The sequence below is a fragment of the Littorina saxatilis genome, linkage group LG2 (assembly GCF_037325665.1).
Source record: "Littorina saxatilis isolate snail1 linkage group LG2, US_GU_Lsax_2.0, whole genome shotgun sequence".
NCBI classification, from domain to species: Eukaryota; Metazoa; Mollusca; class Gastropoda; order Littorinimorpha; family Littorinidae; genus Littorina; species Littorina saxatilis.
Window position 1 is genome coordinate 17,690,776 of NC_090246.1, and position 19,898 is coordinate 17,710,673.

The 19,898-nt window shown below is 42.7% G+C and overlaps 1 protein-coding gene across 1 annotated transcript in view; it reads right to left on the reverse strand.

Annotated features, from left to right (window-relative positions):
• Nucleotides 1-19,898, reverse strand: part of LOC138958368 (serine/arginine repetitive matrix protein 2-like) — a 57,167-nt gene that overhangs the window by 26,833 nt on the left and 10,436 nt on the right. Inside the window, exons 3-5 of the mRNA XM_070329486.1 lie at nt 14,833-15,066; nt 1,205-1,414; nt 101-211 (exon numbers count right to left, since the gene is read on the reverse strand). Coding sequence (XP_070185587.1) covers nt 101-211; nt 1,205-1,414; nt 14,833-15,066 — 555 coding nt within the window. The remainder of the gene's footprint in view (nt 1-100; nt 212-1,204; nt 1,415-14,832; nt 15,067-19,898) is intronic.

Here is a 19,898-nt window from a genome sequence, read left to right on the forward strand (position 1 = left end):
TTATACATTTAATTAAACTCATGCTTTTCTTCTTTTTAAAAGAGTAATAAACAGCACACAAAAGACAAAGGAGTACAAAAGGCACAGGAAAGACACTTACTTCTGTTATTGGCAAGTCTGGCACCTGCAGAAGTCTTTCCTAGACTATTGACACGTAGGATTTCCGTGATTTCATCTGCCTGCTCCGACCGTACTGCGTGTATCCCAGAGCCTGAGTGGAACAGTTTTCGTGCATTCCAAAATCAGGTAAAAATAAACAACATTTTCATAATCATAAAAAACAAATTCTCATCAATGAAGTTTTCAACATATTAAGTAAAAACAAAGTTTTGCCTCATGACACACAATTGCATGGGGACGACGTACACAAATACATGTGGTATTAGCTCCTAAACCTATTTGACTTTTGATTTACTAATTGACACAAATGTGTCACCAACAGAAGTGCATAATATCTAAAAACTGCCCACAGCATCAGCCATATTTGTCATCCTCGAAAGGTTTTCAATACTGACAAACTTAATTGTTTGTGGAATGAACAGTCCAGAAAAATTCTGTAGTGAAGACCAGCTCAGGAAACACACATTCCTGGATCCCACAATTCTGGTTTACAAAGCATATAAAATCATGAAAACGTCAGGCTCTGTAGAAAAAGACATCAGAAATGGGCCTATCTGCATCAAAGCAGATGCTTTTCAAAACCATTTTTGTCTAAGCTTCTGTGTTTTCAGCACACATCAACACAGACAAATGCACAAACTGCACAAGGACAACAAAACAAATGAACACATGTTTGCTGTATATAGATATACATAAAAACAGTAAGTACTTTTGGCTCAATCTTCCTGCGATAAAACATGCTAGCAGGCAACCCTTTTCTTCTGAGCAGAACAATTTTACTTTTCAATTTGCTTTCTTGGTCTTGTAAAAGATTCTTGTCCCATCTCTTCAAAGACTAAAATAAGCTATCGGATCTTTTTATCTTTTTCTCATCAACCAAGCAAAAAAAAAAAAAAAAAAAAAAAAAAGACAAGATAACAACAAACAAAGAGACATAACCACCAATACACAAAGCGCAATGACCTCCTCTCTCTCTCAAAACATGGTGATGCTGATTTGGCCTGTGGGTGAAGGGTTTAACGCTTCTCGCCAATGACAAAGACATGGAGACAGACACACAGTGCAAGAGAAAATGACAGCTTACCTTTGCCGCACCTGGATCCCCCTTCGAAGCAGAACTTGCCGTCCACAGCGTCGAAGCGCCTGATGTCAGCCACATTCCAGCACTGCAAGATGCGTGGGGGTACCTGGCCGGTCATGCAGAACCTAGGGCCATGGATCAGCAGCTTCACGTTGTCCTGAGGGAGGCGACTGCCGGTCGGAACTTTGACTGGCCGCACAGGGAACTGGTATTCTGTGGAGCATGAGAAAAAATGTCTCAGTTGCTGACTTAGTTCTGGCCAAAGAAGGAATGGATATAGAACTGTTCCCTTTGGGTCTTACAAAAAAATGTAATTAACGGCTTAAAATTAGCTTCAGTGGTTTTTCTGAATGTAAACTCGGTCCCCAGAGAAGGTGGAATGAATAAAGCTCAACAGGCAAGCAAACTTGCACTGAGAGCATCCTGTAGAGAAGTAGGAACACCAGACATGCAATGAAAGGACAAGGTGTCTTAACACAAAACAACAACAGCAAGTCTGTTTTCAGAAGAAACAGGAGCTAGTGTGGAATCTTGGAAATTACCCCCAACAAGAGTCTGATCTGTGTGCTTCTTTGTATATTGCTTATGATAGGGGAAGATGGGAAAGTGGGGGGGGGGGGGGTTGGGGGAGGGGGTATCAAAGAGAAACATGGAACAAACCCACCACCACCACCACCAAAACCAACAACAACAATAACAACAAGTCACGCAAGGCGAAAATACAACATTTAGTCAAGTAGCTGTCGAACTCACAGAATGAAACTGAACGCAATGCAACGCAGCAAGACCGTATACTCGTAGCATCGTCAGTCCACCGCTCATGGCAAAGGCAGTGAAATTGACAAGAAGAGCGGGGTAGTAGTTGCGCTGAGAAGGATAGCACGCTTTTCTGTACCTCTCTTCGTTTTAACTTTCTGAGCGTGTTTTCAATCCAAACATATCATATCTATATGTTTTTGGAATCAGGAACCGACAAGGAATAAGATGAAAGTGTTTTTAAATTGATTTCAAAAATTTAATTTTGATAACATTTTTTATATTTGTAATTTTCAGAGCTTGTTTTTAATCCAAATATAACATATTTATATGTTTTTGGAATGAGAAAATGATGGAGAATAAGATGAACGTAAATTTGGATCGTTTTATAAAAAACAAATTTTTTTTTACAATTTTTCAGATTTTTAATGACCAAAGTCATTAATTAATTTTTAAGCCACCAAGCTGAAATGCAATACCGAAGTCCGGGCTTCGTCGGAGATTACTTGACCAAAATTTCAACCAATTTGGTTGAAAAATGAGAGCGTGACAGTGCCGCCTCAACTTTCAGGAAAAGCCGGATATGACGTCATCAAAGACATTTATCAAAAAAATGAAAAAAACGTCTGAGGATATCATACCCAGGAACTCTCATGTCAAATTTCATAAAGATCGGTCCAGTAGTTTAGTCTGAATCGCTCTACACACACACACACACAGACAGACACACACACTTGACTAAATATAAAAAGAGAAAGAACAAAACATAAAACAAGTCGCATAAGGCGAAATTACTACATTTAGTCAAGCTGTGAAACTCACAGAATGAAACTGAACGTAGTCCGCCGCTAGTGCAAAAGGCAGTGAAAGTGACAAGCCTGTTTGGCGCGGTAGCGATTGCGCTGTGCTTCATAGCACGCTTTACTGTACCTCTCTTCGTTTTAACTTTCTGAGCGTGTTTTTAATCCAAACATATCATATCTATATGTTTTTGGAATCAGGAACCGACAAGGAATAAGATGAAATAGTTTTTAAAACGATTTGGGAAATTTAATTTTGATCATAATTTTTATATTTTTAATTTTCAGAGCTTGTTTGTAATCCAAATATAACATATGTATATGTTTTTGGAATCAGAAAATGACGAAGAATAAGATGAAATTGTTTTTGGATCGTTTAATAAAAAAATAATTTTAATTACAAATTTCCGATTTTTAATGACCAAACTCACTCATTAGTTTTTAAGCCACCAAGCTGAAATGCAATACCAAACCCCGGCCTTCGTCGAAGATTGCTTTGCCAAAATTTCAATCATTTTGGTTGAACAAGAAGGGCAAAGCCCATACGACTCACATGCTTTACACATTTTTCCTACCAAAATACATGTGACCTTGACCAAGGTCAAGGTCATCCAAGGTCATGCAACACAAAGCTGTTAATTCAAGACATAGGAAGTACAATGGTGCTTATTGGCTCTTTCTGCCATGAGATATGGTCACTTTTAGTGGTTCACTACCTTATTTTGGTCACATTTCATAAGGGTCAAAGTGACCTTGACCTTGATCATATGTGACCAAATGTGTCTCATGATGAAAGCATAACATGTGCCCCACATAATTTTTAAGTTTGAAACAGTTATCTTCCATAGTTCAGGGTCAAGGTCACTTCAAAATATGTATACAATCCAACTTTGAAGAGCTCCTGTGACCTTGACCTTGAAGCAAGGTAAACCAAACTGGTATCAAAAGATGGGGCTTACTTTGCCCTATATATCATATATAGGTGAGGTATTCAATCTCAAAAACTTCAGAGACAAGAAGAGCAAACGCTCGATCGAGTCACTTTCGCAGTTCTGAATATTATATGAGGCATCAGATGGACAGGAAGAAATTGCTATTCACAACACAATGAGTCACGTTCACATAAAATTTGAGCCCGGTCACTTTTATAGTTTCCGAGAAAAGCCCAACGTTAAGTTGTGTGTTGCCGAACAGAAAAGGCTAGTTATCTCCCTTGTTTTTCTGATAACGTTCGTAAAAGGCTACAGATGTAAATACTTTGATGTAAAGAATAATCCTACAAAGTTTCAATCACATCCGATGAACTTTGTCAAAGATATAAAATGTCTAATTTTTCCTTTGACGCTGACCTGTGACCTTGAAAAAGGTCAAAGGTCAACGAAACCATCGTTACAGTGTAGAGGTCATTGGAGGTCACGACTAAACAAAATATGAGCCCGATCGCTTTGATAGTTTCCTGTCAAAGATATAAAATGTCTAATTTTTCCTTTGACGCTGACCTGTGACCTTGAAAAAGGTCAAAGGTCAACGAAACCATCGTTAAAGTGTAGAGGTCATTGGAGGTCACGACTAAACAAAATATGAGCCCGATCGCTTTGATAGTTTCCGAGAAAAGTCCAACGTTAAGGTGGTGTCTACGGACGGCCGGCCGGCCGGCCGGCCGGACAGACTAACACTGACCGATTACATAGTCACATTTTCTCAAGTGACTCAAAAATGGGAAAAATGTGAAAAATAGCTGTTTTTTAGGCAACATTTATGGCCCCTGCAACCTTGACCTTGAAGCAAGGTCAAGATGCTATGTATGTTTTTTGGGGCCTTGTCATCATACACCATCTTGCCAAATTTGGTACTGATAGACTGAATAGTGTCCAAGAAATATCCAACGTTAAAGTTTTCCGCCGGCCGGCCGGACGGACGACTCGGGTGAGTACATACTCACTTTTGCTTCGCATGTGAGTCAAAAATGAGGGTGTGACAGTGCCGCCTCAACTTTTACAAAAAGCCGGATACGACGTCATCAAAGGCATTTCTCGAAAAAATGAAAAAAACGTCCGTGGATATACCCAGGAACTCTCATGTCAAATTTCATAAAGATCGGCCCAGTAGTTTAGTCTGAATCGCTCTACACACACATACAGACAGAGACAGACATACATACACAGACCTGCCTACCCCTGAAATGTACCATGTGTAGTTTTGGGTGTGAAAATAAGGCAAATGTGTAGTTTGGCAGGTGAATGTGTAGTATTTCAATTTGATCAACCCAAACCGCAAAACAGAACAGTTACTTATACCGTACTAAAACAAACACTCAACACTCCAAACAAAACTATTACAATGTGAACAATACTCCTCATACAAATACAAACAAAGCCCCCACAAAAATACAAGCCAAGCATTAAGTTTATTTGTTAAGAAAAAAATTATTAACTAGTTTGGAACATTTGCATGGGTGAAACTGATCAGAATTAAAAATAAGGAAAATGATGCCGGGGTCCATGGGCCGCCCACGCCCTGGTGGGGTGCAGGGGCAACGCCCTCTTAGGGGGCCCAGGGAGGCGAAGCCCCCCGGAAGAAAACGAAAAATCAGGCTTTTTAAGGGTAAAAGTAGGCCTTTCCTGGTATCTCAAACACACAAATTTGCACAGTAAACAATGATAACAAATGCCAAGCTGTAGTCCGATAATTCGCGCGCTCAGGGAAACAAAGATTCAGCGATGTCCGGTCACTGTGTTAGAGAAAATACAGATCGGATCGCCGGCGAAAATTTTTTTTATTTTTTTAATTTTTTTAACAGATTTTCAAAATAAGGAATTCTTTATTTGACCAATTTCATTTGGCGGATTTCTGCCCTAAGGGTGTATGATACACCACGACCCTCGTCTCGATTCCCCCCTCTATGTTAAAACATTTAGTCAAAACTTGACTAAATGTAAAAAGAATATCCCATACCAACCAAATAAACAATAAAACAAGTCAAACGAAATGATGTCTTAGCAGTCACGTGCAGAAGTCATGTCCACCCAAGTCAATTTAAATTCTTACACCCCCAATCAGCTTCCAATACATCCACGAACCCACTCATTCACAATAAGGAAATAGTCCGGGAGGAAACAGCCTGCCAGCCTAGCAGAAAAGGGTGAACAATTGCCCTATTATTTAAACTTTCACCTCTGACATTCTGTCCCCAACAATTCACCCCTCCAATTATTCAGGCGCAGACGACTGATGCCAACACAACACTATGGAAAAGCTGCATCATTTTTCTCTCCCTCTGCCAGCGCCAAATGGATGTACAGTAGAACTCCACCTCGAGACCTCCACAAATCCATGAAAAGCAGGCCTTACAATGGAGGAGTCTTGAAAACGGAGGTAGTTGTACAGACATTATCTATAGCAATTCGGGAAAAAAAGTTCTTAAAATTAGGATGGACTAAAAATGAGGGTCTTAAAAGGGGGGTTCCACTGTAATGCGCGTGATTTGATAAGCATAACGCACAGGGTGAATCAGCACTGGTCTATATTTCTTCCATCTTGATGGCCCAGTGCCACGGAACAGACGCCAAAATAAATGATCATTGTGGGTCCCATATGGCAGGCAAGAAGAGAGAGAAAGAGAGAGAGATACAGAGCGTGTGTGTGTGAGAGAGAGAGAGAAAATGTGTGTGTGTGTGTAAGAAAGAGAGAGAGAGAGAGAGAGAGAGAGAGAGAGAGAGAGAGAGAGAGAGAGAGAGAGAGAGAGAGAGAGATAGAAAGATGACATCATACACTGAACCACGGGAAGAATGTAATAATGCATGGTCAGACCTCCAATCAATCAAGAATTCCATTAACATTTACGCGAAAAAAGAGAGAGAAGAAAACCTCGACAGAAGATAAAAATGTCCACCTTACCTTCTTCTCACAGACTATACACACAAATGTGCACTCTGCAGATGCATAATGAAAACATTCCAGCTCTGGCAAATTTCAACACTTATTTCTTGTTTCTATCACAGTCTCCCTCATCTTTTCCATCTCTTCACGGTTATTCATCTGATGTTTTTCTAACATGATCCTCCCTAAAATCCTCCGTTTCTGTCCACTCGTTTCTATCTTTACACCCGTACGTCGCTTCTACCACCAGCTTAAAGAAAAAAAAAAGAAAAAAAAGAAAAAAAACCCACACCCTTCTCACACCTGTTTCTTGGTGTGCGCCAGGTGAAGTGTTAAACACATCAGACAGCGCGCACAGCCAGAGACCTCTTCCCTACGCCATCCTTCTCGTAACAATTTAATAAACTTCAAACAAACTATCTTGACCTATCTACCTATCTGCCTGACGCGTGTACAAGTGTAAGCGCCTCAGATCCCCTGCCAGCACCCTCCTGACAAAGAAGGAGAGCAGGCGGGCCTAAAACACCCTCCCACTATACGGAAGGTAGGCCCCAACATCCCCAGACCACCTTGAAGTGGCTATTAGAAGTTAACCCACCTGATTTTATGCTACTGGTTCAAGCGATTAACTGTAAATAAACATGGCTCACTGAGAGGAAAAATCAATGTTTTACGAGGTGACTTTCTTTGGCTAACAACAATGCTGAGTCATTTGTGATGTGAGTCAATACGACTTTTTCAGTTTAACCTGAGAAAGCTGCCTACATGCACACACAGACACATCCACTCTGTCTCAGTCTTTCTCCCCTGAAACGCGCGCGCGTGCAACACCCCCCCCCCCCCCCCCAAAAAAAAAAAAAAAAAAAAAAACCACACACACAAAAACAACAACCCAACAACAACCCCAAAACCCCCAAAACAGAACAATAACAAACACATACCAACATACACTGGCCAACATCATTTGAGTAACCTCCCACCACACGCGCACAAACACACACACACAAACACACATATAAACAAAATGCATACTCTTGGTAAAACTTCCGCGACGGCGCATATACACACACAAGAATCCTTCGGTACATGTACTAAGGCCAAAAAAAAAGAGGTCTGTTTACGGTAACATAGGACAAAAAAATAGGGTCGGTAGGTCGGGATTTTTTTTGGTTTTTTTCTCTCCAAAAAAAACATTATTTTTACGTTATTTTGCAAAAAAACCAAGATTTTTTTTTTATTTTTTTTTCTCCCCAAATGCCAAAAAAAGTCTAGGGTCGCGCGAAAAAAATAGGGTCGGTCGGGTTACCGTAAACAGACTTTTTTTTTTTTGGCCTAAGGATGCCCTGCTACCTCACTGTGTTGTTTACAGACTCATCTTTCGCATCGATGAGAAGCGCTACATCTCACCCCCCCCCCCCTTCCAACAAGAGAGAGAGAGAGAGAGAGAGAGAGAGAGAGCTGGGTTAGGCCGGAATAGCGATGAGGTTGGGGAGGTGGGCCGGATAACTTGATGCCAGGGGGGGGGGGGGGTGTTTCAAGGCTAAATAGACACCCCCCCCCCCACCCCTGGATGCATAATGCATTACACGAGGGAACTGTGCCAAGATTCCACCTTTGCTTTCTGAATCAGTTTACGTGATAATTTCTGGAGCATGCAAGCACAACATTTCTACTTCCCTTCTTCCAAAAACAAAAAAACAAACCTACAATAGAAACAAGATACAAGTTTGCAGAATAGGTATGCTTTGATAAAAGTATGATTCATTCGAGGGGAGAGAGAGAGAGAGAGAGCAGGACCCGAAGGCAATGCATCATGTGCAAGTCTCACAAAAAGCATCGTTTTAAAATGCAGTCTTAACCTCCACCTTACTAGGAGTGGCGCCACATCACAGAGAAATAATATGGGCGATGTACAGTCATCTAAACAGCCAACACTGAATCCATTTTTGTGCCCCACAGGCGGCATGCGGTTTCGTGACAAGGAAGACAGCACGTACAGCGAACGCTTGGATGCCGCAAACACTCTGTCTTGATCCACTCGCACACTTCTTCTTGCATTTCCTGTACTGTGAAAAATGGGAAGAGGAAATGGCTCTTATTTATTTATAACCTCCAACTTCTTGCTACTTTGGCTGGAATGGAACCGATTCTGCACCACCATCTCCCTTACCCCTCCACCCCGTTAAATTAACACCTCTTCTCCGAACATTACCGTCTCAACGGGTCTTCCTGATATGTTGAACTTTGGTGCTTACTTGAAGGAGCTTGCTCGAGACAGCCTCTCTCTCTCTCTCTCTATCACACACACCAATGGAAGTTCCCAAGTGAGAAAATGTGAACGATGTAGCTAAGCTCTGACTCCCATTTCTCCATCGCATGAAATAGTCTATCACTGCATACATTCACGGATGCTTGATTCTCAATTATTCTGAAAATGTTTCTCCCTCTCTGGGTCTGCTTCTGATCCAACGACCAGTGAAAGCCTCATAATTCCCACAGCAATAGTGCATCAAGAAGAAACATATCTATTGGCACAAACTTTGCAAACCAAACTTCTCTGTGTTTGAGAAATGCAAAATCAATTGCATTCATAGCCTGCTTTCAAAATGTCATCAATACGATATTTTTTTTAAATAGTTGAGAGAAAAGGGGAGGGGGAGTAAGACGCCCCTCCCTCCCCTAAAAAAAAATGAAAGAAAAAGAGAAAAGACAACAAAAAAGAAGGAAGACTAATCTGTCAGTTCAATGAGAAGAGAACATGGAAAGGGCGGCGGAGAAACACACAGCGTTAACAGTTTTTCATACAAATGATCTGCTTGTTTCTTTCTTTCTCTCTTCAACAATTCGCCATTTACACTGCAAAAAGTCCTGCGTAGGCGATAGACATACACAGACGAGAAGAAAAACTGCGGCCTGACATTAATGGTACACACAGGGTGAAAACAATGGGCGATGACACGATAGGAGAAAACTCGTGTCTCAGCTATCGGCATTCGCAGACTCATTTACGTCAAAGGTCTGACTATCACGGTTGGGCCCAGAGAGATGAAAGAGATCAGCGAAAGGTCAGCCGTTCTGCCTTGACATTTCGCTTCCTTGACAAGTCACCTCTGCAACCAGCGCACTCAAATTGAATCGCCTTCGCAGTCAGTTTACAGACATACACAACTAGAACCGAGTCAAAATGTGCGCGATCCCTGCAGGGGTGAAATCACGTGGTTGTGCCATAACTCGCTCAATAGACCCGTGACAGCTGATGCAAAGCGCTGTCTATTTTACCGCACGAGTAAAGTTCAACACAGCTCTTTGTTCCACGACCAAGCCCTGACCTGGTTCCGATTCCCCCACTTAGCTCTCTGTTTCTTTCCCAAACAATCATAGAATTCCCGCAGTCTCTGAAGAGAGAATTCCTCCATTCCACACGCCTCTGGTTAATACTACGCCCTGTTTCACGTGCTGTCAGCTCGGTGTTGTTCAATACGGTTGTGTCACTGAAGCTATCGCCATGCTTGCTTATTCAGAAACGGGGACAATCAAAAGCGGAAAAATGGAACATTAAACAAAGGTGTATGCAAATTCATAGCACCTACAAAGCACGTCCCTCTGACAATACAAGAATTTCAGGTCAGACAGAACAGCAGCTCCCCCCCCCCCCCCCCCCAGCACAAAAAAAACAACAACAAAAAACCAAAAACATCACGACTTTGACGGAGAACAACGGGGTGGGGGGTAGGAGAAGAACAGTTTTCTTGCAACGTTTTTCTGATTTAATCACCGCTTGCACATGATGTCTATACCGAATTCAAACGATTCTCTGTCCGTTTTTTCCCTGCTAAACGAGACGGGCGATGAAGCCTTCATATCACCCGTTCTAAAGCGCACAGGGGAAAACAAACGACTCCCGAACCATCAGACAAGTGTTTTCACAGACACACAAAAATGTGTTGATGTGCAGTTTAGTGCAGCTTGATCCCTTCGCCTCTCAACGCTGTTAGTGCAATACTATGTGACAGCAATGGTGGTAACCTTCTGCAGCTGCGAAGTGCATCACAGCTGTTAATTCTGCACCTCCCCTGTCTCTTTTCGGCTGCCAAAAAACGTAGAACAGTGGAACCCCCCCCCCCCCCCCCCCCAAAAATGTGCGAAATTAAATTCAGGTGTTAAAATGGAGGTAAATTTAAAGAGCCCATGAACAGAAAGTCTTAAAACTGAAGGTTTTAAAAGAGGAGAAGGGGGGGGGGGGGTTGGGGTTCTTAAATTTTGGATCTCAAACGGGAGGGGAGGGGCACTGCACCACAACGTAGGCTTCGCGCTAGTTACTAAGATGAAATTCTTCGACTTCTTGTTGTTGGATGACTGTCTACAGTCTTCTATTCTTTTGTTTTGTTTGGTATTCTTCTTTCAAACACGCGCTTTCGAACCGTGTCGTACGTCTGAGTCTTCGACTTTGCTACACAGTTTGTAATCATGGCGCACATGAACGATGAAGGACTGAAGGATTGTGTTGTTGTTGAGGAATCCTAGTAATGGACCCTTTGGTCTTTCTACCTCTCGAGTGTGGCGCCGGCTTGAGCCTTCAGTTTCCTTTAGTAATAACAAAAGGTTAGGTTCATAAAACCGAACTAACCACACACACACATCTCCCGCCTAATTCTACCCTTCCCTTCAAAGAATTTGAAGATCCATTTCGGTCTCAACTCAACACAACTTCTAATGGGATCCGACTTTCCCAGTGTCTTCAACAGGGTCTGTGCCCTATGGGGGCCATAGGGCACAGACCCGGCGCTCAGCGAAACGTAAACCTGGCGATTACAGGTGAAGTTACTGGAGCAATGCTCGCCGGCACCTGGCACAGGTCTGCACTCGTGCACATAAACAACAACTGCATCCACAGGAAACGGAGATTATTTGCAGATGCTGGCATCCGCATCCCGCAATTAACCGCTCTTCTGATTACACCATTTCAGGTGGGAATCGCAAGAATACACTGCTTTTTATATTTAGTCAAGTTTTGACTAAATATTTTAACATCGAGGGGGAATCGAAACGAGGGTATGGTGTATGTGCGTGTGTCTGTGTGTGTGTCTGTGTGTGTGTGTAGAGCGATTCAGACTAAACTACTGGACCGATCTTTATGAAATTTGACATGAAAGTTCCTGGGTATGAAATCCCCGAACGTTTTTTTCATTTTTTTGATAAATGTCTTTGATGACGTCATATCCGGCTTTTCGTGAAAGTTGAGGCGGCACTGTCACGCCCTCATTTTTCAACCAAATTGGTTGAAATTTTGGTCAAGTAATCTTCGACGAAGCCCGGGGTTCGGTATTGCATTTCAGCTTGGTGGCTTAAAAATTAATTTATGACTTTGGTCATTAAAAATCGGAAAATTGTAAAAAAAAATAAAAATTTATAAAACGATCCAAATTTACGTTTATCTTATTCTCCATCATTTGCTGATTCCAAAAACATATAAATATGTTATATTCGGATTAAAAACAAGCTCTCAAAATTAAATATATAAAAATTATTATCAAATTTTTTTTTTCGAAATCAATTTAAAAACACTTTTATCTTATTCCTTGTCGGTTCCTGATTCCAAAAACATATAGATATGATATGTTTGGATTAAAAACACGCTCAGAAAGTTAAAACAAAGAGAGGTACAGAAAAGCGTGCTATCCTTCTTAGCGCAACTACTACCCCGCTCTTCTTGTCAATTTCACTGCCTTTGCCATGAGCGGTGGACTGACGATGCTACGAGTATACGGTCTTGCTGAAAAAGGGCAGCTACTTGACTAAATATTGTATTTTCGCCTTACGCGACTTGTTATATTTAGTCAAGTTTTGACTAAATATTTTAACATCGAGGGGGAATCGAAACGAGGGTCGTGGTGTATGTGCGTGCGTGTGTGTGTGTGTGTGTAGAGCGATTCAGACTAAACTACTGGACCGATCTTTATGAAATTTGACATGAGAGTTCCTGGGTATGAAATCCCCGAACGTTTTTTTCATTTTTTTGATAAATGTCTTTGATGACGTCATATCCGGCTTTTCGTGAAAGTTGAGGCGGCACTGTCACGCCCTCATTTTTCAACCAAATTGGTTCAAATTTTGGTCAAGTAATCTTCGACGAAGCCCGGGGTTCGGTATTGCATTTCAGCTTGGTGGCTTAAAAATTAATTAATGACTTTGGTCATTAAAAATCGGAAAATTGTAAAAAAAAATAAAAATTTATAAAACGATCCAAATTTACGTTTATCTTATTCTCCATCATTTGCTGATTCCAAAAACATATAAATATGTTATATTCGGATTAAAAACAAGCTCTGAAAATTAAATATATAAAAATTATTATCAAAATTAAATTGTCCAAATCAATTTAAAAACACTTTCATCTTATTCCTTGTCGGTTCCTGATTCCAAAAACATATAGATATGATATGTTTGGATTAAAAACACGCTCAGAAAGTTAAAACAAAGAGAGGTACAGAAAAGCGTGCTATCCTTCTTAGTGCAACTACTACCCCGCTCTTCTTGTCAATTTCACTGCCTTTGCCATGAGCGGTGGCCTGACGATGCTACGAGTAAAATGGCATTGCGTTCAGTTTCATTCTGTGAGTTCGACAGCTACTTGACTAAATATTGTATTTTCGCCTTACGCGACTTGTTATCAATGGATTTGAAACATAAACCCCTGGTAGCATTAAGGAAGCGACCAATGCAATTAACCCTAGCTTCCACGTCTGAAGGGCGCAGCCAGTGATTAATATAATCAACTCGTTTACCCCCAGTACAGCAACCAGGAATGTTTCAATGTTATAGATGTTGTGAGACAAAGGCGAAGTGGCTTTATAGTGTTTGATTGTTAACCCTAACCGCACGGACGCCCCACGGTGGTTAGCACAAATGCCCCCCCCCCCCCCCCCCCCCCTCCACTCCCTTTTTGGGAAGAGTCTTGCACTCGGGATCCACGCAACAAAACCAACTGGAGAAGCTTACTCAGCTCAGCAGTTACGAAGTAGAAACACGACCCAAAATCCCCCAAAAAACATAGCCCCCTCCCGTTGGCACAGAGGCTCCATTAGGAGTCTCTCAAGACTAATACTGCCGTAATGCAGTAGAATCTGTACTGCTTGCAGGACAGCTGACGCAGAATTCTCCCAGATTTTGCCACTCAGACAGGGTGTGGTCCCAAGGGAGCGCTTACCAGTTACCTACATCTCTCCCAGTCCCAGCTGAGCAGCCCACATCAAAGGGTTGGCCTACTATGCCAGACAGGTCTTTGAGAAGCCAAGATAATCATCTCATTCCGGCCCGCCTACATTGCCTTGTTCACACAATCTGCCCAGCAATGCGGATGCGCAAAACAGAAGCCTCTAACGGAGGCGCAAACGTTTCAAGGTGATGTAACTGATTGTGTTCACTACGCACAGGCTCGTAAAACACGACCAGCTTCATGATGAATCAGGTCTGTGTGTGTCTGTGTGAGTGTGAAACAGAAGCCTTCTGCAGACCCAGAAGCCCATGTTGATACACGGAGCTTCCACTTCTAAGCGAAGATTAGTGGCTGGGTTGTGACGCAACCGCCCATATGAAGTGCGGACGTAAATCATGCGCAAATCTTACCATCGTCAGGCGTTTGCATCAGTGAAATGACTGAGTGACAAATGACCTTGCCAAGCCTTTTTCGTCTGCTGGGTTTTATTTCTATTTGCAGCTTTACCGACAAAAGCTGCTACGTGTAGCTCCTACCTCCCCTTCCCTTTTTGCCAGCGCCTCTTTCAGATTTTGCCCAAACTTACAGCACATATTAATAAAGACCAGTGAGCGATAAACTCTAGCCAACCCAGGGGACCAAATCCTGACGACCCCCCCCCCCCCCCCAACCATCAGTGAGTCCAAGCATTCAGCATAACTGAGACCGAGTCAGAAGGTTGTGACCACACAAAGAGAACATGACATCCTGAAGTTTGACGGTAACAAAAGATGATGATGAACGTGTTGCAAAACAGGGAAGCGTAAGAGTAATCAAAAAACACAAATTAAACTATTCACACATGACAGTATTCGCAGATAACGAAATCATCACCCAGTGTGTGTGCGAGTCTGTCTTTCTGTTGTATGTGTGTGCATGAGTGTTTCCATGCGTGCGCATGCGTGCTTGTGCGTGTGTTGCAAGTACACAAAAGTACTCACCCTGACCCAGACTGCGACGTATCTTGACCTCAAACTGGATGAGGTACTCGCGGGTGTCGAAGGCGAAGAGAGTGACGTGCTTGTGGCAGACGATGGCCAGCACGTTACTCTCCCGCTCCAGCTCGAAGCCCGACTCCAGCCCATAGTAGCCGTCCAGAGGGAAGGAGGTCTTCACCTTCCCGCCAGACTTCAGCGCCTCGTGCACATCCTTGTACAGCACCAGCTGCAGGCGATCTGCAAAGGAGACATTACATTGTATTTGTACACTCGTCCACCAAGGTAACGTGACGCCTTCTTTACGTGAAGTTATCGTCATTCTGATGAAACGATCGTCATTCTGATGAAATGATCATCATTCTGATGAAATGATCGTCATTCTGATAAAATGATTGCATTCAACCAAATTAATTTTTCACGTTCGAAATACCTTTAAAAAAAAAGCCCACACAAAACAACAAGAACAACAAATCAAAACATTTCCACCTCAGGTGTTGACCATCATTTGAATAGTGGGTACACTCAACCTACTAAAATGAAAATAAGTAATGAATTCAATGAAAATCAGGACCATGAGGAATCGGTCCACTGAGCATCAACTTTCATCATCTGGGTGCAATGCACGTCTCTGAGAAGTTAATATGGTCTTTGTGGGCTACTGTGTTCAAAGCATGCAAACCCTCCTTAGTCAAATATTGAATAATCCTTCATCATCTATTGAACGATCTTTGGCTACATTATTAATAAATGATTCAGCAAACGTTGCTGAAATTAGAAAAACAACAAAGAGTCGAAGAAGTGAGAACTCGCCTGATGATATTTAGTCACATTGACAGAAAATGGTGAATACTATAATTATAAGACATTCTACAATTGTTGCTTTTTTTATATATATATATTTTTTTGCACCGGCAACCCACTGGAATCCCAGGGGGGGGGGGGGGGGGGGGGGGGGAGAGAAGGGGCACTGATTGGAAGTCGGATAGGTGTTCTTTTAGACAAGATTTCATCGCTAGCTTTGCTTGCGAAAGTGCTTGCTTCTGTGGTATCATCATTTCACGGTGCAGTCTAAACTAAAAACTCACGCAGGCTGGAATTTCAGATCTGTGTACGAACTGATTACGGTTCGAGTCATGCCCTGGTTTCAAGCTTGCTCCAACACATCTGGAAATCTACACCTTCAACTCTAAAATTAGATTTCACTGGGGCAATTAATGACTTCCTGTTCCATAAAGTTAGCACCGCAGATCGGGTCAACAGAAAGTCTTGCATCCTTTATACTCTCTCTCTCTCTCTCTCTCCCTCTCCCTCTCTCTCTCTCTCTCTCTCTCTCTCTCTCTCTCTCTCTCTCTCTCTCTCTCTCTCTCTCTCTCTCTCAATCAATCAATCAATATGAGGCTTATATCGCGCGTATTCCGTGGGTACAGTTCTAAGCGCAGGGATATTTTTTTATGCAATTTATATCGCGCACATATTCAAGGCGCAGGGATTTATTTATGCCGTGTGAGATGGAATTTTTTTACACAATACATCACGCATTCACATCGGCCAGCAGATCGCAGCCATTTCGGCGCATATCCTACTTTTCACGGCCTATTATTCCAAGTCACACGGGTATTTTGGTGGACATTTTTATCTATGCCTATACAATTTTGCCAGGAAAGACCCTTTTGTCAATCGTGGGATCTTTAACGTGCACACCCCAATGTAGTGTACACGAAGGGACCTCGGTTTTTCGTCTCATCCGAAAGACTAGCACTTGAACCCACCACCTAGGTTAGGAAAGGGGGGAGAAAATTGCTAACGCCCTGACCCAGGGTCGAACTCGCAACCTCTCGCTTCCGAGCGCAAGTGCGTTACCACTCGGCCACCCAGTCCAGTCTCTCTCTCTCACATAGCATACTACCTCTACCTGTCCCAATATAGGCAAATTATTGGACCTAGGAGGACGTTAAACTCGACTAGTCTCTCTCTCTCTCGTGAATTTTCTCTTCCATCTACCTGCCACTCTTCCCAATCCCCCCCGGCCACCTTCCTCGAATCACCTGGTTCACCCCACTAAACGAATCACGGTCATCCATATTTGTTGAAGAATGTCTGTGATGAAAACGAACATGAAATTGCCGACGAATGCATGTTTCAAACATCTTTCTGAAGGAGAAGGAAACGAGTGCAAAAAGAAAAGAAGCAGAAACAAATATCCCACAAGCGTGTTGTTGTGAGATGTACGATAATGCAAACACACACAGTTTTTGGAAATATTGTATTCTTTGGTCACACACAAGCTTCTGTTTTTCTTCCCTGAGGAATCACTCGCAGCGATCTGTTTGTTGTCAGAAAAGCTGGGTGAACAGTTTATCCGCATAAAAACATCAGTCATGCAAACAACTCCCCAAGCCCAACAAACCCAGCGTAAAGCAGGCGCTAAAAAACACCTCCAGCGTGGAGCCAGCTAAGCAAGACAGAGAGGTATGTGGATGTGCCGATAGCATCTGACAAGCTTACGATGCCAGCCTCAAGGACTCTGTAGTCTTCGCTACTTATCATCTAAATCTGCAATTGTTTGTTCGCCTCGACTTTGGTTGGCTATCTTGTTTTAGTCTTGCATTCTAATAGTACACATTGCATGCCCATCCGGCAGGCGACTTGGAACGTTCTCTGTACAACACACTTCTTGGAAGAAGCAGGAGTGGAAGAAGCAGGAGAAGAAGAAGAAGATGACGACGAAGACGTGAGAATGTAAAGTTAGAACATGACGACCGTCGACAAAAGAACATTCTTATCTAACTCTCTGGCAGCCGAACCCTGGGCCCAGAGCCAGAGTTAGGTATGAATTAAAAGAAAAAAACAAAAACAAAAAACACACGGCTTCTCTGATTCCTGCTCTTTGGTCATATGACGCTTCGCACTTAAAACCTCACAAAACGAACAGTCACTCATCAATCAATAAATACAGAAAAGAAAAATCACGCACTTCCAATGATTTTATTCCAGTGAAAAGTAAACTTATTTCTAATTGCATGGTCTCCAGCACTTTCTCTTCAATCTCACCTTAAACGCTCTTATCTCTCTCTCTCTGGATCGAAGCCAGCGACCTTGAGCAGCATCAAGTTGGCACTGATAATCACAAAATTAATGTTACGCACGCTATGTCCTAAAGAAAGATTACGCTAGATATAATGACCTGCCAGCTCGACAAGACTGTCCTGTGTGTTTCACGTGCCAGCAAGTGCTTTTAAATTCCAATGTACTCTATGTATCTCTCAATTTAATCGGTATCAAGCGTTTCGGACGAGAAAAAAAGTCCCCCCCCCCCCCCCCCCCATCACACTTTTTACCCACTTCAGTTATCACTACTTCAACTGCGAACATCAGTACCCTCCGGAAGAAATCACTTTTAAACTTGTTGAAGGACAGGAAACGACAGTCCCATTTCAACTGCAGTGCGTTACGAGTAGTTTCTTCCCCGGTTGAAGAAGAGCACATTTTTGTGCCCTGCCAATGGATCTTTTGTTTGTCTGAGTAGCTCATAAAACGCTGAGCTATCAGCTTGCTCAGCAGGCGGTTCGCGGAGATTAGCCGCGTCTCGGTGGATTTAAACTGTCACCACGATCGGCAGTGGCCCGTGCACAAAAAGGAAAACCAACTGCGCCCTGGGTGTTCCCCATTTGTCTCGGACCCACTTGTCCTATTAGGCTAGTTCGCCGTGTCTTTTTGCCTTACCAGTAGTGAATGAACGAGAAAGTGGGTAGGAGGAGGAGGAGGGGTGGGGGCGGGGGTATGGTTATGTATTTTGATACATGAAATACCGGACATGCAAACAATCAAGGTGTTTTAAGATTGATAGTATAAGAGCTTGAAACGGTTTGGTTTTCAAACAAGTTTGCTAACAGCCATTTTAAAATTGCACACATGACTTTTAACCGTATCTGTAATTGATTACCCCAAGTTGTTGATTGTTGTTACACCAAATTTAGCTTTAACCGTTACTGAATTGCTGCAACACAAGCAGTAATTAAAACCGTGCTAAGAATCAAAGAGATACATTTTCCTATTACATACATTTTCCTCGCTCCACTACATGTCTGATAAAATATGAACCTATTTTCATGTTGGCTATCCTGGATAGCAGAATAACAATCGCAAGAAGCCTTGCTGGCAAAGAAAACCAAGCTTATAAACTCATTCCTCCTCCCCGTAGCTCTACACTCCTTCTCGGGGTTTGAACTGTTGTAAGGATTCGAGCCAAAGGCCAAGCGTAAGTCAATGTTAGTATTCCTTCAGTGTCCGACTTCAATAGACAGGAAGGGGATCAAACGCTCATGCTCCCCCGACCCCAGGTGGTACCCAGGCCAGCTCACAGGAAGTGGGGGGAGAGGAAGACTTCGAGCGAAGCAAAGAAACAACTCAAGATGCGTTTCGTCAGCCAATAAATAGCCTGGCCCCCTTTGGCGGCTAAGAAAACTGAAGTTGTAGCGTGGTTTCGCTGTGATTTAAATGTTTTGCCCCCTCCCAGCATCTGGTTGTCCTTATTACAGGTATACACAGGTGTACAGGTTGAGAGGATGCTGTCATAAACAGCGGGCTATAGGAGCTGTCTGCGCTCGTATCCCTGTCTCTTTGCGTTAGCGCCTTGCAACGTTTGAGGAAGTATCCGTAAGCGGACATGCCCATGTTTCACACACGCGCGCACGTGAAACTGATTTCTTGTGCACGGTACTGTTTCCATATTTTGCCGCTGTCACTTGTAACCCGAATAACGCTGTTTCCAAATCAAATCACGCCGACATATAAAAACATCTGACGGACAAAAAAGAGAGAAAAAAGAATTGCACAAACACATGACTCGGGGGACGAGAGAGAGAGAGAGAGAGAGAGAGAGAGAGAGAGAGAGAGAGAGAGAGAGAGAGAGAGAGAGCGAGAGAGAGAGCGAGAGAGAGAGAGCGAGAGAGAGAGAGCGAGAGAGAGAGAGAGAGAGAGAGAGAGAGAGAGAGAGAGAGAGAGAGAGAGAGTGTGTGTGTGTGTTCACAAGCACGATGGCAGACAAGCGATACGTTTTTGTCCTTGAG